Genomic DNA, 24,492 nt, shown 5'->3' with positions numbered 1-24,492 from the left:
ACACCAACATACAACTTGAGTTGACAATGTTAGTCCTACAGCGTATGTGGATAGCACCCAAGATTAGCAACCATGAAAATTCACATACCCTCCTGAGTTGGCTCGATATCTACCACCATTAACAATTCATGTATACAGACTACTGACATTACTTTCTACAGATGTTTCAAAAATATACATTACCTTTGAGGCTGGTTGATTATATTCTTGCCCATGAGAAATTTCTGCTTTCTACATCAGCAGCTTAAATTTTTTTCTGGGAAGAAAACCAAGTGTTTGAAATGTGTTTGTACTTTTTCTCTTGGGCAAAGAGGATGACAACACAAAGAAGATTGTGCATCCGATGATTTCTTAAGAAAAACTGAGGAAGTACTGAATGAACATAAGCCAGAATGGACCAATGAGAGTAAGGTTTTACAAGAAAGAATGAGCAAGAGTATTGTGTTATCAACTGTCACAATTAAGCAGGGGCCGGCTATAAGCAGAGCAAGGCTATAAGCCTCAGAACTGAAATTTAGTTCTATGAAGATAGATTTTACCTTAAAATGGCAACTCTCCAATTATAAACCTAAATTCTATTCTACTTTCATCAGCATAGTTAGGTGACAGTTTCTTAAAAGAAAAAAAATGTCCTTAGTTGTTACACCATCCAAAGTTTATTCACTGACACTTCTGCCATAAACCTAGTTTTTATTTTTTAGTATATATTGCATAATTTCAACACGTGTCATGGGGGATAATTTTCTCAGACTGCGCTTTTAAAAAAAACAAAAAAAATATTGAATTTAGATTGAGCATTTGAGGCAATTTAGATTTGTTTTCTAACCAGAGCACAAGGGAAATTAATAGATTTGCTGCCAACTTGTGGTGTAGTTTCCAGAAAATGTTAAACGTCAGTTGAAATGCTGTATGTGGTGTAGTTGTACCTGTGTCATTCAGAGGACATTAGAGAGGCAAGGTGGGTGAGGTAATACCTTTTTATTTGACCAACTTCCGTTAGTGAGAGAGGCAAGCTTTCAACCCACCTTGTGTCTCTAATGCAAATGTTTGAAGTCTTGAATTTTGTGGTACAATAATCACTATATTAAGGATGCCTATTTTGTATAGGGTGAAATATGTTGGAAGTGTTATGTACAGGTGTGCCAGCTAAACTAGCAAAATAAAAAACTGCTAGCAGAATGGTTATAGCAACAATATATACAGGGTGTATTGAAATATCAAGGAAAGATAAAGACAGTCCGCAATTTCAGTTATCACAGTAATAACAACTACACCTCTACCTCGATATAATGCTGTCCTCGGGAGCCAAAAAATCTTACTGCGTTATAGGTGAAACTGCGTTATATCGAACTTGCTTTGATACGCCAAAGTGCCCAGCCCCGGCCCTCCTACCCCCGGAGCACAGCTTTACCACGTTGTATCTGAATTTGTGTTATATCGGGTAGCGTTATATCGGGGTAGAGGTGTAATTAATTTACAGGGAGCGCAATATCCAGCCAAACTGGATAACCGGCACCCAACTATAATATAGACAAGGGAGATTTAAGCCATACTCAAAAACCTATACCTAAAATATCAGACGGGTAGCCGTGTTAGTCTGCATCTGTAAAAAGCGACAAAGAGAACTGTGGCACCTTATAGACTAACAGAAGTATTGGAGCATAAGCTTTCGTGGGTGAATACCCACTTGCGTCTGACGAAGTGGGTATTCACCCACGAAAGTTTATGCTCCAATACTTCTGTTAGTCTATAAGGTGCCACAGTTCTTTGTCACTTTTTACTACACCTAAAATAGGAACTTTCATATTAGACCCACTCATCACCTGGAAAGGCACCAAGTTCTGCAACCACATCAACCCATGTGGCTTTCTGTCCAACAAGAACAAAACTGGATGACCTAATATTACTTGATGAAAGAACATCAGGCCAAATTTTATCACTTTAATCTCTTGGTAGCTTTATGTGCCATTTTCAGGCTGTTCAGAGTCTAAGGCAGAAATAATTGCATCAATTTATAATCTCCACTTTTGGAATATTTCTTCACAATCATAAGAACTAGAACATTTTTTCCTAATAAAATCTTAATATTTAAATTGGAGCACTATCCTGAGGATAAGTCTGCAGTCACATAACTGTACTATAAATGGACCTTGCCTTCAGCCAGCCAGCCAAGTACAGAATAATTTGGAGTCGTAACTCTCTCAGGTTGCTATAACTACTTAGGCAAATACTTGGGGGGAGGCAGAAGTCGGGCAGTAGCCATATATCAACTTGGCTATTTTTCTACTAGCTAATCTACTCCATGATTCAAACAGATATGAATGTTCATTCAAGGAAAAGGGTTATTTTGTGCAACACACAAATTTTATTTTTATTCCCATTGCAAACCAATTTAAAAAAAAATTGTCACAACCTTGTAACTGCATGTGAATTACATTGGAATGGAATAAAATTTTCCAGATAGCCTGATGACAAACCATGAATAGATTTTAAGTGCTTTATTTGCCCTGCTAATAGTTAACCTTAAGACCAGCTTTCTGTTTCAAGCTCAACTCTTGAGTGCTCTAAAACCTACACTGTTGTTTGGATTGCCTTGTAATTTGGTATGCCTCCTAGAGGGCGGGGTTCTGTTAGTGAGCAAATTTGGGGGTCATTTGACCAAGGGATTTTTAAGCTATAAATGGCTTTTCTTGAAGTTGACGTTTTGGCAATCGATTTTTGCTTACAGATAGAAATCAAATGAGGACTCCTTGCACCGGGGGGGCGACGGGACAACAGAGTGCATGGCACCCAACTCTTGGGTGAAAATCAAATTAAAGCATTATTGGGGGGAAAACTGCTTCTTTAGTTTACAGAGTCAGAAGCTTTTCACATTAAGTGATGAGCTAAAGGAATTACATTGTTCATGGGCAGTGAGAGAGGATAACAATCTGGAAAAACACCTGCTTATCACAAAAGCTCTGATGAAATATCAGAGTCAGTGAACCCAAGCACCGGGGGTTCAAATCTAAACCAGAGCAGACATTTGAAGGGAAAAAAAGTAGGTATACTGCTTCATATCAAAGGGGATTTTTATTTGAGGCAAATGTAATCACAGGGCAGCATTATATTCAAAAGGTGTTGGTTTGTTGGTTTTTTTTAACTACACAACCCGATGCTTGCTAAGAGGGGAGGATGGTTAGAGGTGAAAGATTAAAGAATAGGGGGAACGGTTGAGGGATCAAGTGATGGGGAGGTGAGATGGGATGGGTTGGGCACTGGGAAGGGAGACATGGGGTTAAGTGACAGCAGGACTGGGGGAGAGTATACATAGGGGCACCTGTTAGCCCTGCATTCCCCTCTCCCATGTGTATCATGATCTGGGGATCCCAGCCCACCTACAGAGATGTGGCACCCCCTTCATGTAAGTCAGGTTCTGGAGGGAGCTTCCTTTTCAGGGGAAGGTCTCTGAGCCCCATTCCCTACCTCCCATTTGAACTGGGATCTGGGGGTCCCCCTCACTGGTGTCTAAGCCCTGGTCTTCCCCCCACCCCGTGTGTGCACACCAGGATCTGGGCCAATTTTGAGCAGGGGGTTGACTGTCATCCTTACTTCCCCCCACCCCCATGTGAAGCAGGTTCTGGAGGGGGCTTGTCTTTCTGGGATTGTCTGAGCCCCATTCCCTCACCTCTTCATGTGATCTGGGAGTCATTGACACCCCTCAGGGGTATTTGAGCCCCACACCCTGCCCCCCCTTGTGTGCACACCAGGATCTTGTGGGGGGAAGCTGCCGTACTTCATGTGAACTGGGTTCGGGGGGGGGGTTGCCTTTCTGCGAGTATCCACAAGCCACTCCCTAACTTCTTAATGTGAGCAGAGGATCATTGCCTTCCTGCGGATGTCTGATCCCTGCTCCCCATGATCTGGGGGGGGGTCCTTTGTGCACATTACAATCTGGGGAGGCCCTGCCCCTCTATGGGGGAGGTCTGACCCCTCTCCGCCTTCTATAAGGCACATTCTAGGGGGACTTGCCCCTCTGGGTGGGGAGTTTAGAAGGTGCACACTCCAAGCATATACCAAGAACACATTGCTGAGACTAGGCTGAGAACAGGTATGTTTGACATATCAGATTCTGATGTCAAATTTGGCTTCTTATGAGAATCTGGAATTTCTGATAGAATGATCCACACCTGAGCTAAAGGCTTGGTCTGCACTCAAAAGTTAGGTTGACATAGCTACATTGGTTAGAGGTGTGAAAAATCCACGCCTCGGACCGGCATAGCTATGTCAACCTAACCACTAGTGTTGACACAGCTATGTTGATGGAAGAATGCTTCTGTCAACGTAACTACCTTTGTTTGTGGAGGTGAGGTTCCTGCACTGATGAAAAAGCCCTTCTGCTGGTGCACACTGTCTCTACGTTATGGGGTTATGGTGACCCAAGTGATGCAGCTACACTGATACAGTTTCCATAGTGCAGAGTACGCTAAGACCATTGTATCGAATCTCAACAGTAGGTCATAAATGCATTCTTTATGCAAGGCTCTGGTAGACTACTCAGTAGTATTGAGCTTCTTTAAGGAAGCAAATCTATCAAAACCAACAGTTATGCCTACTTTCCCAACCTGGGGTGTTCTCCCATTACTACAGGCTCTTGTGACCTGTCAGTTCAGACCAATGTCATCTGATTATCTGTTTCCTTTCCACAAAGACATGCTGCTTGGTTTCAGTCACATTAACAATACATCTTCAGAATCTTTGCATTTAGAAGACTTGAGCCTTCACTGTGTGTTCCACCAGGAAAAGGCGTTCTCTTCATGCCATAGAATCATTTTATAACCAATGCTAGCTCTTCTTTCTACATCTCACAGAAAATGATTCTTCCTTTGTTTTGCTCTAAACTTAAGCCCCCAAAACAGAGTGTGGCACCGTCTAGATTTGAGACTATGGAAAGATGTATCTTAATAGAACTGATCAATTCAGAAAAACATCATTCATTTACATCCCAAATGCCTGTGTCTGAAAGTATTCAGATTCTCCATAGTCTAGTGGATTGAGTGCTGTATCATTGAAACATATTCAGCTGCAGATAAACTGTTTCCAAGGGCCTATTCAATGTGTTCTGCAGTAGCCTCCTGGACAGAATGTCCATCAGCTACTATAGAGAGTCTGCAAAACTATCCCCGGTCATCCATCAGCATTGGGTTGAAAGTTTCTGCAAAACTTCTTGGCAGGAAAGTGCTGTATGTGGTGGTCACAAAATAGATTAATACTACTAATTTTAGCGATGGCGGAACTTATATCTTTCTGGTTTTGGCTCTTCTTACTAACTTCACCTTACTGGTCTTTACATCTCATTTGTCTCAAACTGGGGAGAGGTCTTCTTCATTTGAGAAGTTCTTCAGGTTCAGTATGATGGCCTCTTCAGAGAGTTAATATAATTCAATAAACCATTATTAAGTTTTACTTAATCTATGTATGAGTTTCAGGGTGGATTTGATTTAAATCAAATGGATGTAAATCATGATTTAAATCACTAGTCAGGAAGACTCAATTTAATCATGGTTTTCTACATAAATGCATTCTTGTTGGTTGTTATAACCTTAATACATATTCTTCACAACTCAGAGATAGATGTAGGTTTCATTTTTAGAAGGTACACTATACATTTTTAAACAGTGACTTATTTTGCAAACTTTTCAGATTAGTTTTACAGCTATATCAGAAAATGAATGATTGTTTGGTTATTTCATTTACCAACGGTAATTGAAGCAGATATTTATGAAGTCATTGGGAGGTGAACTATCTCCAATTCAACAGGTTAATCATTAATATTTGGAGGATTTTCTTGCCATGTGTATTAGGAGGAGAACATCACAAGACAGATATTTAAATTGTTTTATTTAACTAAAACAACAACATTATGTATTCTGGATTTTTTTCTTCAACAGCAAACATATAATATTTTAACAAAACAAGCATATGAATTTATTTTAAACATTCAAGTTTTTTAAAATCAGGTTTGTTTTTGTTAAAATAGTTTAACTAAAATAGTCGATTTTAATTTTTTTTTTTTTTTTTTTTTTTTAATATTTCATTTAACTATGACAGCCAGGTCAACATGAGAAACTTAAAATATTGGCTTCTGCAGCTAACTCAGTCATCTTCACCTTCATTTTCCTGTTTGTTCATAATCTGGAAAAGAAAAACAAGCTTTCCTGCTTTTTCAGGTCCCAAACGATTTCTCAATTTGGAATGAATTAGTCCAAAGGAAGAAAATATTCTTTCTACACCGGCAGAAGAAGCTACTGCTGTTAAAAGTGAGATTATCACTTCAATAGTCTCTGAATCCAAGTGCTTAAGTGACTTCCACCAGTTCACTGGTGTGACTTTCCCTTTTTTTTTAAAATGCTTGTAATTTAACTCTGTCATTGCATATTTCTATTTTTAAGATCTCACTCAGTTCCTTCCAAATTTCAACAGCTTCAGCAATAAAACAGCTATTTCCATGCATTTTGTTCAAGGCTACAGAAATAGGCTTCAGGGTACTCAGCATGTGTTCAACATTAGCCTTTATTTCTGGAACACTGAAGTCTTTGGCTAGGAGGTGCATCAAATGAGCACTGCAACTGTGTTTTAATAGCTTGGGACTCTCTTCTAAATTTCTTCTCATCTTGGATACATTTGCAGCATTGTCTGTGACTAAGCTGCGTATTGGACATTTGAATTTTTTTTCACATTTTGTTATAGCTTGTACTGCTCCTTCTTGTAAGTATTCTGCTGTGTGTGCATTTTCTGATGTCTTCCTTACAGAAACAATTGATACATTCCCTTCTTCTGTTGTCACACAAGCACATACAACAGGATCATTGTGGACATTGCTCCACCCATCAAGACTCAGGTTCACAATTTCAGCTTCTAGACCTTTTGCACACAGCTCAATTTCTCTTTCCTTCACTTTATCTAGCAATTTGCCTGCAACATCTGCTCTGTTGGGTGGACTGTATCCTGGTCTTAATGACTGAACCATATTAATGAAGTGTGGGTTCTCAATCATATGGAAAGGAGAGTTTGTTGCATAAACAAACTGGGCAATTTTTTCATCAATTACCTCTTTTTGTAATCTGCTGGTTCTTATCGCAAACTTGTCTATGGTTGTTTCTGGATGATGGAGATGATTTTTTTTTTCTTTCTTTTTGCTACAGGTGATATACTGTGGCTATGTGACATACACGATGTGACTGAAACACTATCATTGGCAGATAACTCTGAAACTATAGAAAATGATGGTGATCTTGAAGGTGGATAGTCTTCAGAATCCTGTATGTTGAGGATGGATTCTCCTAAACAAAATAAGTCAATGCAGTTATTTAATTATTATTACCATACTGTTCATTTAGTATTACTCATTGTATTCACTGACACTCACTACTACTTTAAAGGTGAAATTGTAAAAGGAAGATCTATTTATTTCAGCTATTTTTTTTTATCAGAACTGAATCTAAAATGATAGTATCATAGAGTAACAACTATATTTTTTGCTCAAACATGAGAATTCAAGAATAGTCCAGAAGGAAGACAAGCAGTCCTTAAGAAAGAAGTATGAAATAAAAAAGTTTACCAACCTGAAGATCCTGCATGTTCAGACGTATTCCTTTCATCATCTTCAGCACAGCTTCCTCCTGGGAAGGAACACTTACGATGTTTCATGCGGGCAGCCAGGCCTTGCATTTCTTTGTTGCACTTTTTGCATTTTGCACGCATGCTTGTCTTATCCACAGGTAGAGGAACTTAATTAAAATATTCCCAAACTGGGTCTCTTTTACGGCCTGCTGTCATTATAGGCTTTCCCTTCTAGTGAGAGAATGGTATTGTAGATCTCAAATCAATGAAGGCCACACTCAGAAAGACCTCAAGACTTCTGGAATATGCTGCTCAAACAGTTTCACTTTCGTTTCTACTGCCTGTCCCTCCCTTCTCACATTTATCTCCAGACTTCTTCTCCTTTTCCAGATCTATTCTGCCCCAACAATCCTCTATTCATTGAACTTTTTGAAACTTTGCACTTTTAGAGAGAGGTAAGGGATTGACTGTACACAAATTTGCAGAAGGACAATAGGGTTGAGGTCTGTTATTTCTCACCTCTCTATATTACTTTATTTAAAACATTTTTGCTGTTAACAAGCATGTTATCTCTGGAGACACAAATTCACAGTTTGAGAACTGCAAAACTAAGTATCTCTGATGGTATCTTCTAGACTGAGCACTGAGTCCCATTGGGTAGATAGAAAGATTAACCTAAATAATCTATACAGAAGCCTGCGGAACACCATAAAATTGGGTCCCTAATCCATGAACTCCTTTACAAAGCCTTTCTTAAACATTACATGAATATATTGTCTCATACTATAGAATTAGAATTTATAATCCCTATTCCATGATGAGATATCTTTGAGCTATAACGTATCTTTATCTTTAGATCGTTTTTCCTCAAAAAGCATTTAATAAAAAACATCTGATTTTTTTTTTATTTTTTTTTTTTAATCATTGATTTTTATCTACCCTGATGAGTTTACACTTTTTGTACAGCTTTAGAAATATTCATCTGTTGTGAGAGTAGAAGGAGTGTGACCAAGTGTGAACTGCTTCCATTATCTGCAGTGAGAGAGACAAAGGTCAACCGTCTTGTACTGGAGTAGAAGCCTGTATCAGAAGGGGAATAACCATATAACAGATTTTTTTTTCCAATTTCCATAGAGTACAAATACGTTGTTTTGAAGGAAGAATTGAAACCTTGGCTCAGTCAGCCAAAGCACTATTTATTTGAGCATGTTAATATGGACAGAGTGGAGAAATAACTCGGCCATAGTTCATTCAGGTCTTTGAAGATGGCTAGGACCTTGAAATTAAACCAGAATTCTGTTGGTAGCCAATGCAATGTTCAGTGATCTGTGGTGGTACTGATAAGTTTCTCTCTCAGGTGCTTGGCAGGCTGGTTCTTGCTCAGGGTCTAACTGATTGCCATATGTGGGATCGGGAAGGAGTATTCCCCTAGGCCAGAATGGCAGTGACTGGGTTTTTTGTTTTTGTTTGTTTTTCCCCACCTTCTGCAGTGTGGGGGTGGATCATCTGGATATTATATCTCACTTAATTCCCTGCCATTCAGGCACTGATCCATCTATCTTACTCCCTGCCTGTGGCACACAAATTTAGCCTCCTGAGGACTATAATACCTTGGTCTAATTTTATATGTTGGGGTTAGCGTGTGGGTGCTGGGTGGTGGTGGTGGCCTATGATATACAGAGGTCAGACTAGAAGATCTGATGATCCCTTTTGGCCTTAAATTCTAAGACTCTATGAAAATGTTTTGCCCTTCCTCCAGAATCACATCAGTCATGCCTGGAGCAAGCTATAGCTAGCTGCTCCTCATCTAGACCTACAATTCCCCTAGCAACACAGTGCTTGAGGGAACTGGTATATTTTAGCTGAAAGGATACTTTAGACCTTCTTTCCAAATACTGATTGCATCTGAGCCTGTGGCATCTTGTGCTCTCCCTACTTACTCTTCTAACTGAATTAGATGTGATATGATGATTCCCTGTGGTGCTCTGCCTGTCAGGGCCTTGGAAGTTAAAGGTACTCATTGATAATCACTGGGATCTCTTTGAATGGAATGAGTGGTGTTAACTTAAAGTAATTCCTTCTGCCAGATCCCAAAAATAGTGTGTGAGGGCTGGTCTAACACTACGGCGGGGATTGATGCTCTGAGATCGATCCACGAGTGGTTGATTAGCAGGTCTAGTAAAGACCTGCCAAATCAACTGCAGATTGCTCTCCAGTCGACCCTGGTACTCTACCTCCCGATGAGAAGAGTAAGGTAAGTCGACAGGAGACTTTCTCCCGTTGACCCCCCGCGATGTAGACCCCGTGGTAACTCGACCTAAGGTACGTTGACTCCAGCTACGTTATTCACGTAGCTGGAGTTGCGTAGCGTAGGTCAACTTACCGCGGTAGTGTAGACATAGCCTGAGTGGCACCTTGTGATCCACTGTGTGAAAGGCAGAGCTACTACAGATCTTAGACATCTTTCCACTGATGTGAGATCACCTCACCTGTATGTTGTGTGAGTGCTGTCAGATAGGGCATTGTCTGAAACCTAATTTAAAGGATCTATAATTTTGGAGATGTCAAGGTTGCTGAAGTTGTCCCGAATTCAGAACTTTATCAGTAACCTTTTTGTTTAAAAAAATAAAATAAAAATAAAATTACTGCTCAGATTTCAGAGGATTAGTCACACCTTACTTTCAGTTAGAGACCTGGAGGAGGAGCATTATTCCAGGAAAGGGTGGATGGAGCCACAGAAGAATATGAATAGTCTCAAAATATCCAAGGTAGTAGAAGGCTGGAAATATTGGAAGTTCTGCAGTGAAATAAAAATGGGAGCAAACTGAAATTAAGAAATAAACTTGTCACCATCATCTTATGTTTATAAAGAAGATAAGTTTATATTTTGTATATTACTCATTTAAGGTTTTCATAAGATTCTTATGGAAATCTTGAGTACCTATGATGCAAGACAATATCTGAGTACTGGGGGATGGTGGAGAAAGTTCCTTGATATTTTTCGCAAAATTTCTTCTTAGTTAGGGCTTGAAAGGCTGTCTTATTATATAGTAATCTTTTAAAAGTGGGCTACAAAAGTGGCCATTTTAAACACTACCTTAACTTAAAGGGGAAAATGGTTTTGATGTGAGGACAGTCTTCAATTTAAACAAAAACCCTTTTGCTTAAACATCTTTTTCCCATGCTTAAAGCTAAGGGTAAACTACTTAAATTATAACTTTTTGTTTTATCTGGCTTGTTATGTTTCATATCAAATCTTGAATAACCTTTTTCTTTTTTTTGCAGTGGACAGGCCAAAATCCCAGCAAGTTAGAACCTCTGGTACCATAAGGCGAACCTCTTCTTTGGACACAATAACAGGACCTTATCTCACAGGACAATGGCCTCGTGATCCCCATGTACACTACCCCTCATGCATGAAAGATAAAGCTACTCAGGTAAAATCTATAAAATCACAGGACAAAAATTGCCTGATAAATTGGTCTGTCCCTGTTTGCATTTTATTATCTTGTCCAAAAGGTCAACTAAACTTTCTGCAGTAGAACAGCCGCTTTTCTTTCAAAATCTCAGCACAAATATATAATTCTGAAAAAATTAGGGTATGAGAATGTTTTTGTAATTTGGTGGTTTGATCTTACTAATATATTGAATAATTCAGAATGTTTCTGTGCTTTTAGAAAGTAAGTTTTCAATAATCCTTCATTTTAATTAATAAGCACAAGTATATACATTTTAAAAATATAATTGAGGTGAATTTCTGTCGGTGGCAAACTAGTAAATTATGAATAGGTGCTGTATTCTTTTCTACAACCTTGATAAAGCAGTCTTCTTGCTGTTGTAATTTTTGCTACTCCTGAAAGCAGTGAATGAAAGGTGAGCTTCTAATATCTATTAATTACTTACAATATTGGTGGTAAAATGACCTGGGGAATGACCGTATGAAGACAGACCATTTCAGTGATGAGTGCAAAAGCTAATATTTTTAACTCTTGGAAAACACCACTCTTGAAACAGATTGAAAAGAGTTCTGTTAAGTATTATAAATTATTAAATTCAAGCAGAAACATAGTTTTTACTCTAATCTCTATTTAAGATTAATCAGTCACTTTACCTTTTTTGTGTTTTGGTTCTTTTTGTTTTTGTTAAAATGGGCAAGAAAAGTTGGACATTATCAGGTTCTGGGCCATGTGGCTTTTCTTGTATTTTTCAGAAATTAGACACACACATTTCATTCTATTAGATAGAGAGTGAGATAGGAGAAAGGTAACTGAGGAGTACAAGCTTATCCTTAAACTTGTAGAGTTGAACACGTTTTTAGTCAAGCAGTTTCCATTAATAGCAATGGGAATGGCATTGCTTAAGCCCAGTGTAGGAAACAGTATTTTAGTGGTGTGTATTATGAACATTTCAAAACAAGCCATAGCTTTTGATTTCTGGTTCAAGTTCATCAAGCATTTTGGACCAAGAGGATTAGTGAATACTACTGGTGCAAATGTTTTTCTAACATTCAGAGGTGCACTGGCATAGTAGATTATTCAGCCTATTTTTTCTGTCCTCCACCTGGAAATACCCTTGACTATTCAGACTAGCAAGTGGCAAATTGTGTTCAACATAGCTAAATTTAGACTTGGAGGAAAGAGCCTAAAGTAAGAACATCTGTTAAATATGCAGATGTTACATCATGCTAACGAGGAATCACAATTTACTCAGGTTAACCCAACTTCTAAATGCAGGCCTTCAAAGTCAACTTTGTAGGTCCCCAAGTTTTTACCTTTAAGACAGCGGTTCTCAAACTGTGGGTCGGGACCCCGTTTTAATGGGGTCACCAGGGCTGGGGTCAGACTTGCTGGGGCCTGGGCTGAAGATGAAACCCAAGCCCCACCACCCATGGCCAAAGCCTGAGGGGTTTAGCCCTGGGTAGCAGGGCTCAGATTACAGGCCCCCTGTCTGGGGCTGAAGCCCTGGAGCTTTGGCTTTGCGCCCCTCCCCCAGGGCATGGAGCTTGGGTTTTGGCTTCGGCCCCCGGCCGGGATGGCAGGGCTTGGGCAGGCTCGGGCTTGGTCCCCCCTTCCTGGTGTCATGTAGTCATTTTTGTTGTCAGAAGAGGGTCATGGTGCAATGCAGTTGGAGAACCCCTGCTTTAAGAGAGAAGTCTTGTTCAGCATCTGTGGAGAATGTTTAGTGTTAAATAGCTTGTACTGTGTTTGGGCTTCAAAGGACTCAGTGTCCATGATAGTGCTAGCCTGACTTCATGTCTTATATACCAGCTTACTATCCAGGCCGCTGGTTGTATGTCTGAATCCCATCACAGAATCAAGTGGGGGTTTAAGCTACTAATCCCTTTTTAGTATGAGGACTGCTGTTGCTGATGTCATTGATGAATAGGCAGTTTAAAACATCATCTTGATATTTGGTTGAATTTGAAGATGGCCAAATATTCTGCAGTACATTGTATGTTGGATGTTATAAAAGCTAACATATTAATGAGCCATCATTCCATGGGAATGGAGGCAAGAGTTAAACAAGCCTTACAAACTGTTATGAATTTACTGGACTTGCAGCCCTTGTAATTTAATGGAACAAATGGTTGTGTATTGAATTGAATTGTAATAGTTTATTTTAATTTCATATTTTGTAACTTCGAGTGCTTGTCTCTATGTGTAGTGCATTTCAGGTTGCTCATGTGCCCAGGACCAGAGAATTTTTCCCTTGGAGTGTCTGTTTGGTCCACACATGCACCCTCACTCTCCTCATGCACCTCACTGAGGACATAAAAGGCACTGCCAGACTGCCGCCATTTTAGTTTCTTCTTACAGCTTGTGGTTTAGGGTGGAGTTTCAGTGTTCTGCTGACTTCTTCAGCTTTTCCTTGTAAATAGTTCAAAAAGGTAGTCTCAGTTGTTTTAGTCTAATTAGCGAGCTAAATTGTTAGGTTTGGCTTCCTAACTTTGGGACTGTTCCCCCCTCTCCTCAGGGTGGAGATTGATTCAGTCCCCTCTTGGAAGCTGTGGGAATTTCAGTCCTGGCCTCCCTGGCCTGTGGGCTCTCCCTCAGGTTCAGGTGTCTTCCGTTCCCTCCTTTTTGGGGCTAAGGAGACTTCCTGTCAGGCTTTTCTCTCTTTGGCACAGGAGGCCCACACTCTTCCTTCTTGGGCTGTGCTTGTTAATTCAGGCCAGCTGTGGCATCCAACTGGCTCCTCCCTAGACTGATGCCACTTTTTACCATGGTCCTCCTCTCCCCTGGGTTGGGAGAGCTCTGCAGGCATCAGTGTTTCCTAGTGTCTCTGGGAGCTGCTCTCACTAGGACCTCTGACTTCTTAGGGTGGCCTAACTTATTTTGCCTTTTGGTACCTGGTGACGTTACACTGAGCTTACCAGTGAGGAAGAAAGGTCTAGCAGCTCATACCACCAAGCTTGAACAAGGATATCATTGTAAATTTGCCTGGTTTCACATTTAGGAGTCCCCCTTTCCTCTGACAGCAAAATTGTTCATTAAAAAATAGACTTCAGTGATACAGACTACTCTGCACAGAACATGGCTATGCAATTGTCCATTGTCAAGTCTCCAATGTATTCTTCTAAATTAAGAACTTGATAGCTTCTACAATCCATCAACAGACGTTTGTTCAATAAAAGATATTCCCTCACCTACCTTGTTTTTCTCATTGAACCTAATAATGAAAATTCCTTGTTTCTATCTGATTTCCTGTTTCCTTTAGACAACTTCAGGTTTCCAATGTTTAAGTTATTTTCTAGAATAAATATGAATTCAGCAACTTCCAGATTTTCCATGAAATCATGGAATGTAGATATTTCTGCATGTACTTTGCATCAAATTGTCAAAATGGCTGGTTAGTGTTTGCTAATATATTAGATACAATATGGTTGACTAAAATCATTAAGGCTTACTCCTTGTTACATAGATGCAGTGGGCCAGGTAACACAAATTTTTCTGTATTTTTGATTTTGTTTTTAAATAGAAATTGTGGTCCAACTGTTATTGAAGTGTTTCATGGGCAACTGGTGCTTCACTTCTGAAAAATAAGGCTACTAAGATGAAGTGGATTGTTGAACTTGACTCTGAATGGTTATTGAATCTGAGGGTTTGAAATATCAGATCAGTGCTGAGTGTATTTACTTCATTGGCTTTCATTTTTAAAATACTCTTTTATTGGTATCTTTTCTAAGGAAACAGGAATATCAAACACTTACTATTATTTTTCCCTTCTCATTCCTGGGCTTCCTCCCACTCCCTAAAACAGAAAAGGATAGAAGACAAGTTTTAGCCTTCTTACTGTAAACTAAACTTAACCTCTTCCAGTTGGAAGTGTCAGCCAAGCAAGGGAGGTTAACAGATCGAAGGACAAAAGTATTTTCTTCCAGGAAAAAAAGAGGAGGGGAGATTGAATGTATGAACACATAACTACAAAAGCAAGATGTCCACCAGGCAGACCAAAAGTAAAGCTAGATTTAAAAAAAATTTACTAGGAAATCCTGTATTTTGCTTTTTCAGTAGACATTATTTGTGGAGCTGAAGTAAATCATTTGATATGCTTCTATAAACCAATCCATAATTGACTAAAATAAAAAATAAAATGTATATTTTGGTTATATAAATGGTGACACTGCAGGGAGACATTACATTTTTTCTATACAGGAAGGCTCCCCCAGGAATGGTACTGGAATGAACAATGACACACATGCATCCCAAAAACGGAATGAAGACTATGCTGAGACCCTCACATGATGGAAGTGACAAAGGGATAAACTTGGATGTGTAGGGCAGTTTGATAGGGAGAGGACTGATTTCTGGGAGAACAAAAGACACGGCCCTTTTCTGGGCAGCCTATTAATACATGGCCTCTGTGAGCTTATTATCAGGCACCATAGCCTTTGTAATGTATGCTTCATCACTTGTAGTGTAGATTTCAGCAGCAATGTCTATGCAGCAGCGTTTACGCAGAGTACCAAAGAAAAGAATTTGCTTTCTTTCTTCTAAAGTAAACAGTACATTAATAACAGTAACTATAATTCAGTTGTTTCTCTCACTGTTGATGTGTTTTGATGTACTTCACATGAGTTTCTTGAGAAGGAAGAGAAAAGTAAGCGGAAACCTGCAATTCTAAAGTAAAACAGGCAGGGATCACAGCCCTTTCCATGTCCCTGATGTACTACATATGATGGTCCATGCTGGCAAAGAGAGGTGTCTTTGTCCTTGAGGACATTTGGGTACCTATTATTATAACTGGTCTGCTTGTTACGATTTTTTAAAAGAATAACATTTTGAGTTTATTTATTTCCTTAATAGATGAATAATGTCAATGTATAACAAATATAGCATCATTCCTAATCATACGTCCTTAATGTGCACTACGCTTTACAAGCTTAGCACCTTAGTGTGCGGTAAAAATGTCTGTGTCCTGTCTACACTAGTATTCCCACTGTTGCTGCACCAGTAATATTGCAACAGTGGGAGATTTTTAAAAAATGGTAGTATAGAAATTGTGCGGTGGTAGTGTAGAAAAGCCCACGCTACTTCTGTCAATATTTTTTTCCCTTCTTGTAATTCTGGAAGTCCAAATAGATTCACACTGCTTTTCAAATGATCCATCTTTAAAAATGAAATCCACTTTGCTCAGTATATGAGAGCCACTTTCTCAGTGATCTGTTCAATTTTCCATAAATCTTGAAAAGCTCTCCAGAGAACTGACGCCTGTGTTGCATTATAGTCAACATTATACATGAATGTGTATGCAGTGGTGTAGCCGTATTGGTTCCAGGATATTGGTGGGCGAGGTAATATCTTATTGGACCACTTTCTGTTCGCGCACATAGAGTGTCTCTCTTTCTCACCAATGAAATCATACAAAAAAATGATAAAAGACAAAAACATATCAGGTGTGTGAGAACACTTCACAAAACAATCACTTTATATCTGATCTCTCAGTCCTTATCCTCAAAGGAAGCCTGAACAACACATTCAAAAGACGAGCCTGGGAGCTTAAATTCATAATTTTGATAGATGCTAAACTCATGCATTGAATAGACACACTGTGTTTATGGCTTATTACAAATCTATGACATGCTAAGCCCCACTCCCCCTTCTCATGCCTGGAGGGGAGTTAACAGGTCACTTCACCTTGAATGGTCCCTTGCAATATGTGTTAAGTAGTTATGCTAAACAATCTGTTCTACCTTGTATTCAGCTGTGACTTTCTGAGTACATTTCCCAGACCTGAGGAGGAGCTCTGTGAAGCTGAAGAGTGTGTCTTTCTCAACAACAAAAGGTAGTCCAATAAAAGACATTACTTCATCCACCTTGTCTCTCTAATTATACATGAATGACTGATTAGGTATGTGGTTTATTCTTCTGTTCTTTGTTCTGTTGGTGAATTTAAAAAATGGGTTAGTCTCTTCCCAACCCCCCACTCCACACAAACTCCCCCCCCCCAACTTTTAGTATGAATGTAGAGGACACAGATAAAGAAAGAAGGCTTCTCTGCTATGCAGCAATGTGTCTATTTTGTATTTCAGTTGCTCAAGATTTCAGAGAATTTAGGATCAGCATTATAGCTGTGTCAGCATTAAACTCAGCTCTTAATCTTTTTCCTACTTGGCTGAGGAGCCTTTCCATAAAAGGGAATAGTCCATTTTTGGAACAACTTCATAAAAAAGTGTATTTTTAGAGTTTTAAAGTTAATGCCATCCCTTTCTGAAATGCAGAATTGACCAATCACTGAGCAAATACATATTCCTACTTTTCAAAATTGAATATTCTAACTAAATATCTTTATATAAATATAATGCTCAAAAGATGCCCGACTGACACTTCACTTTTTTTTTTCCTGATTGAATTTAAGGTCCTGATATACAAGGCACTTTCTTGCCTGTGATGCAGCATGATCAGAGTTTTTTGCAAAGGTAGTTTTTTACTGAGTTATTAGTTTCTGTGATTCCTATGCTAGCCAGTGTCTTACAGCCCCTACCTTTCAACTCTCCAAGACAGCTGTGCTTCATAGAAATGCTTTGAGTAGAGTTGGTTGATGCTTGCATCTCTTGGTTGTAGGAGGCCTATTCTTTCTAATGGCAGAATCCCAGTGAGGAATACTTCATAGAAGGAGATCTGATGAAGCCTGATTATGTTCAGGCCTAAATGCAAGACTTTCTTCTTTCATAAGATGTCTCCCCATTTGTCTTCCCTTATTCCTTGACGGAGGGGTCAGAGGTTAGAAGAGGGAGTGACCCCAACTGTTCCTCAGTTCCTTCTTAACCATTGAAGCTGCAGCGAACTCTGATTGCATGTCATGTCCTAGATACTTTGTCAATCTTACCTTTTTTTCTGCCTTTTCAAAACGATTTTGTTTAATTATGGCAGGTTTCTTTATTTGAAAGAACAAAGAAGAAATGGTACTTCTCTGGTATGGATATTTTCTGGATTGCGCAAGCGGGAAGGCTACCTTATGCATTCCTTCTGGCAGGGGAGGCTCCTCAAACCCAGTCAGCTAAGTCTGGCAATATGCAAATCCAGCATCTACTTTGTAGATCTGCTAGCCTAAGTGACTTTTGCCTGGCTTAAGAGTTGCCCGCATTCTTCATCTTAACCAGCTGACTGAGCCCACTCTCAAGTTGTCGTAGAGTTGTCTATGGCACAGAGGCCCTTGGATCAGCTTGGGTCAACCTAATCCAGATTCAGGGTTCTGACCACATTGGGCACCAGAGGTCCCTGGATCTTCTGTGCTCACTTAACATGGTATTGAGATCCTGGTGCCATCAACATTTCACAGAGGTCCTCAGCTTCCTCTAGGTTGACCTAATTTGGAGCCAAGATTGTGGCACTGAGGTCCCCAGAACCCCGTGGATCAATCTAACCTGATGCCAAGGTTCTGTTACATCTAGGTTGACAGAGTCCAGTGCCTAGGAACTGGCACTGTGGTCTCTTATAAACAACTTGATGAAGCAATGGGGTGTCCATTCTATATGTCAATAATCTTTCCACAGCAGTCTGTATTGTCTGAGTCTGGTGCAAACATTTTGGTCCCATTGACTGGTTTAGCACTTGCTTAAAGTAGTCAAGTGCTATTATAAGTGGGGCTGAGGATGCGGCACAATTGACTGGTGAGCCACTTACAATGTGTACCAAACTACTTCAACTATGTGTTTCTAATATTTACTGAAAACCTGTCTAGAAATCCAATATTTTGGTAGATGAGTCTATCAAAAAATAATAAATCTTTAGTCCTATCTTAGGCTTTAGTCCTATCTTAGGCCAGCACCCATCACTACAGTGCACAAGCATCTCATGTTAGATTGGCATAGCAAGTCTCTAATGGAGTTCATGGAGTCTGTGTTTTTCACCGTTGGTTTGTAGGGAGGTTCTGCTTTTTGTCTTTATGAAAGCTTAGATCTTCACCATGTGTTTGGCAACTTTAATAAAAAAAAGTGCCAAGGCTCCTAATTGGCCATTTGTCTTTAATAACTCTGAAAGCAGATAAATTCAAGTATAGGTGGCCATCCCCCTCTCCGAACTTTCCAGTCTCAAAACTGTGCCCAGGCACTGGATTTCACCCGACTTCCATGTAATTTAAAGTTTCCAGGATAAGCTGCTTGAGATAAAGGATGGCGGCAAAAGTAGGAATTAGTCGTTTGACATTTTTTCTAAGTCAGAAAAAATTGTGTCCAAATTGCTTTAAAATTCTGGATACCCAGCACAGTTGCAAAATTGGAAGTGAAAACTATTTTTTGAGGAAGGGCCAAAAATCTGACTTTTAGTAGAAAGAATTCTCAACTTTAGTTGCTTCCTTTCCATAACATAGGGGTATGTCAATGGTATCCACTTTTTAAATTCCATGACCAAAGAGCCTCACTTTAAGACTTTATGAATTTAGGAATTAGACACTTAAAATGAGACAAGGAAATTGTTTTTTGTTTGTTTGTTTGTTTAGGAATCTTTGTTGGAAGCCTATAGATAGCCACTATGTTGTTGTCTTACCCAGCCACACTGGGACACAACAATCCATCTTAGCACAAAAGAAGAACAAGTGACGAGCTTTTGCACTCTCGTGAAACACCCAGCGCAAAATTATTGATCCTGGATTTATTTTCTAAATTCTAGTCAATTGGATGATGCTTTGTCTTGAATTAGGAAGAAAGTAAGTCACCTAGCCAAAGCCATATTTTCCATTTAGGAGAATTTCAATATCTTAGGTTGTGGTCAGCATTTCTTTTATCCCATCTGTAATACAATATATGCATATATTGCCCTTCACAAATAGTCCCAGGTTTCCATACAATTCAGAACAAAAACATCAAAGAAACCTTTTCAGTTGTGATTGAAACAGAGCAGACTTATTCTGTAAATATTTATGAACTCCAGTCATTTGGCAATAGCTATTTTCTTACTGAGCTGAAATGAGTGTTTAGGCTATTGAGTTGTCTTCCACATCTTTTCCCCCCCTTCAGAAACAAGACTTTAAAAAACTGCTAGTGAAATTCAACTTTTAGGCATGATCAAATAAGGAATCTCTGCAGGATGGGAAAGGAACACTAGAATCATGATAGAAGGGTGAAATCAGCTTCATATGGGGGGGCGGGGGAAGATTGTGAAGTACATCAAAACACATCTTCACATGCACATCTCTTTACAAAGACCTAGTTATACTACCAGTCTCTTTTTTGGTTATTTTCTTGATTCTCTGAAATATTGGCACCTTTTTTAATTGGTGTTGAGAGATGACCGTGTATTTTACTCTAACTACTGTATAGCGTATTCATCTATTTATAGAACATGGGAAACCAGAATTTATAACCAAAGTAGTGGACATGATTGAACAGATGGCAACCAGTTTATTTAAATAAATTGTTCAGTGTTAGCTATTAGCATTGGATGCCACAAGGGATTTTGTTAAGGTTTAATCATAAAATATATAGATTTACTTACATCTTGATCTTCAAATATGTCTCCCTAAATATACAAAAGTGACAATTACATCAGAACAGTTGAGATTTTTTTTTTTGTATGTTTGTGCACCCAAGCTGTGTCCTGTGTGGTGAAGTATTCCTAGAGCTCCCTGCACAAAGGCTGTTTTTAATTTTGGAGCTTCAGATGTCACTGACTCCTACCAACAAGTGAGGACCTACTGTATTTGTCTCATGACCAGTTCAGATCTTTCCATCGTAGTCACCTCCGTATTCATGAATTTCTTTGTGCTTCTTGGCTGAGCAAGGTAACAGTTTGGTGCAGAGAAGTATTTTCTAGAAGTTTTCAATAATTACAAGGAACATATGAAAAGTACAGTGGTTTCACAGAGAACCCAAGCCACCAATAAGAAAATATCACTTTTTTTTTTTAAAGTTGACTTGAACAGTGTGTGACTAGTGAGAAATAGGGAAGAAGAGGAAGAGAGAAATATACTTCTCCTTTACCCTGCCACGCCTTCCAAGAGCTGATATTTTACCACACACTTGGTATAATATTTGCTTTTAATATTTGATTCTTTAACCAGTTTTTAGAAGTAAGTTGAAAAATGGCTTCTGTATGATAATGATAATTTCAAACATAGTATCAGTCACATCACAAATTCTCTATTTTAAACTATTTCCATGTAGAAGGAGAATTATGGACACCCACTGTACTTCCTTGGACTTCAGATCTGACTTGGTCTGAAACAGTGATCATGTAATGATCCTGCAATGTGATCAGATAAAACTCATGGGTTCAGGAATGTTGTTTGAAGTCTGTGAGACTACCCAGACAAAGGATTCTATGCTGCTGGATCAGACTATAGGATCAGGACACTAGCGAGTTATGTACTGTCAGTTTCAAAATATCATTGGAAGGGAAAAAAATTAAAATAAACGTTTGAAAATTTTCTTTACAAGTGGCACCTTAGATTTAAACTAGAAAAATGTTTAAATTTAGTGTAGCTTTATGTGTTTTCTTTGAGCATTACAGCATAAAAAATAGTACAGTTAGTTACACTTTGATTTAGTCAGCTTCTGTTCACTTTCGGTTTCTCATACCCAGCCTTGGTGTTTTTGTTTAAAAACACCAAACAGAAGTAAGGTGATTGGGTGCTCTCTTCAGGAAACTTATGCTGCTAAACTATGCATTGTGCAATTTGTTATTCCAAGTCATGCAGAATTCTTTTTATGCACAAATAGGCAACTGGTTAATTTAGATTATTCTTTTGAGAAGCACAAATAACACCTTCTGGAGAAATGTATTTAGAATTCTTGTAACTCTTCCCCAACAAATTATGTTCATCACATAGACTAACATAATTTGTTGGGGAAGAGACAGCATGGCTTTTGTAAAGGGAAATCATGCCTCACCAATCTACTAGAATTCTTTGAGGGGGCCAACAAGCACGTGGACAAGGGGGATACAGTGTACTTAGATTTTCAGAAAGCCTTTCATAAGGTCCCTCACCAAAGGCTCTTAAGCAAAGTAAGGTGTCATGGGATAAGAGTGAAGGTCCTCTTATGGATTGGTAACTGGTTAAAAGATAGGAAACAAAAGGTAGGAATAAATGGTTAGTTTTCAGAATGGAGAGAGGTAAACAGTGGTGTCCCCCAGAGGTCTGTAATGGGCCCAGACCTATTCAAATCATAAATGATCTGGAAAAAGGGGTAAACAGTGAGGTGGCAAAATTTGCAGATGATACAAAACTACTCAAGATAGTTAAATCCCAGGCAGACTACGAAGAGCTACAAAAGGATCTCTCAAAACTGGGTTACTGGGCAACAAAATGGCAGATGAAATTCAATGTTGATAAATGCAAAGTAATGCACATTGGAAAACATAATCCCAACTATACATATACAATGATGGGGTCTAAATTAGCTGTTACCACTCAAGAAAGAGAACTTGGAGTCATTGTGGATAGTTCTCTGAAAACATCCACTCAGTGTGCAGCGGCAGTCAAAAAAAAAAAAAAAAAAAAAAAAAAAAAGGTGAACAGAATGTTGGGAATAATTAAGAAAGGGATAAAAAATATCATATTTCCGCTATATAAATCCATGGTACGCCCACATCTTGAATACTGTGTGCAGATGTGGTTGCCCCATCTCAAAAAAAGATATATTGGAATTGGAAAAGGTTCAGAAAAGGGCAACAAAAATGATTAGGGGTATTGAACGGCTTCCGTATGAGGAGAGATTAAAAAGACTGGGACTTTTCAGTTTGGAAAAAAGACTACTAAAGGGGGATTTGTGGAGAAAGTAAATAAGGAAGTGTTATTTACTCCTCATAACACAAGAACTAGGGGTCACCCAATGAAATTAATAGGCAGCAGATTTAAAACCAACAAAAGGAAGTATTTTTTCACACAACGCACAGTCAACCTGTGAAACTCTTTGCCAGAGGATGTTGTGAAGGCCATAACAGAGTTCAAAAAAGAACTAGATAAGTTCATTGAGGATAGGTCCATCAATGGCTATTAGCCGGGCTGGACAAGGATGGTGTCCCTAGCCTCTGTTTGCCAGAAGCTGGGAATGGGCGTCAGGGGATGGATCACTTGATGATTACTTGTTCTGTTCATTCCCTCTGTGGCACCTGGCATTGGCCACTGTCAGAAGACAGGATACTGGGCTAGATGGACCTTTGGTCTGACCCAGTATGACCGTTCTTATGTCCTTAACATTCAAAAATCCAATATCAGTTTTAATAACAGCCAACATCCGCTAAAGTAATCTCACCTCTTGATGTCCCCTTGTCGTCATCCCTTTCAATTCCTCCACTGATTTCCCCCTTTTCCCTATCCTATAAAGTTTAAACTTCCTATCAGGGCCTTTCATATCTGTTCAACCTAATCTCTTACTACATCATTTCTGTCCGTCCTCTGTGCACCACCAGTGCTGCTAGCCCATTTGTTCACTTCTTCCCACAAGTTTCTCCGTGCCTTTCACCATGTCATGACCTATATGGAATGCCCTCTTTTTCTGATCTGCCAAGCTTTTATTTATTAAAATCCCTCCCTATTACTCTTTGTTATAAGTGACCTGATCATAATTTAAAAAAAATTCCAAATCTGGAAGCCTTTGCAGAATGATGATTTTGGGTATTTACACAATATATCAACACAAACAACATTTAAAGTTATTTTTTAATTCATGGTCTTTATAGATCTCCATAAAGAGAGACATATCGGATGTTGGAAATATACAGAAAATGTTGCTACTTAATACTGTTTTTAAACTACAAAAATACTAAGGAAAATGTACAGCAAATAATGATCTGTAGGAATGGGATTCAGGGATTGTGTATCCCCTGTGAAAATAATGCTGTTTTCTTTTCAAACAGATTTCTGCATGTTTGTGGGATTTTTGCAGTTTTCTGATTTCCATTGCTGATACCACATTGATGGATTTCAAATTTCAGTGCCTCATCAGTTAACTGATTTATTATAGTCTGAGAAATACAAAACTCAGAATCCTTGGCTACATGCAGTTGTATAAAATGCTCTTTTCATCATGCTCCCTGTAGGCTGGGGATGCATATATTTACCAATTTGAGTAGCAATATTTCACACAAGTATTCCCAGTGCCTTCTAGTGGACTACTGACATGATTAAAATTATTTACATGCTTAATGTTTGACTTTACAAATCTTTGGGCCAATACAAGTCCTTCTATATATAGTAGTAGTCTTTGTTCCTGTATACTCAGTTCAATAAAGTATTTTAAAAACACATGCACACTGCATAGCAGATGATCTCATTGTCACCTCATCCCCATCCTGCTGTTTGTTGTCCACACTCATAACAGCAGATCCATTACTAGCTTTTGTGGCAAGAACCATGTCTTTGAGTTGTAAAGCATATAGTGTGCATTTGGATGTTTTAAAAAACAAAAAATAAAACATTAAAGTGCTGCCAGATTCAAAAGATTATATG

General features: G+C 38.9%; 1 protein-coding gene across 1 annotated transcript in view; it reads left to right on the top strand.

Annotated features, from left to right (window-relative positions):
• Window positions 1-24,492, top strand: part of GLCCI1 (glucocorticoid induced 1) — an 83,081-nt gene that overhangs the window by 16,485 nt on the left and 42,104 nt on the right. The window contains exon 2 of the mRNA XM_065398216.1: window positions 10,888-11,039. Within this exon, the coding sequence (XP_065254288.1) occupies window positions 10,888-11,039 (152 nt within the window). The remainder of the gene's footprint in view (window positions 1-10,887; window positions 11,040-24,492) is intronic.

This window comes from Emys orbicularis, chromosome 2 (assembly GCF_028017835.1).
Source record: "Emys orbicularis isolate rEmyOrb1 chromosome 2, rEmyOrb1.hap1, whole genome shotgun sequence".
Taxonomy (NCBI): Eukaryota; Metazoa; Chordata; order Testudines; family Emydidae; genus Emys; species Emys orbicularis.
The sequence above is the reverse complement of the archived record's forward strand: the minus strand, read 5'-3'. Positions and strand labels throughout refer to the sequence as shown.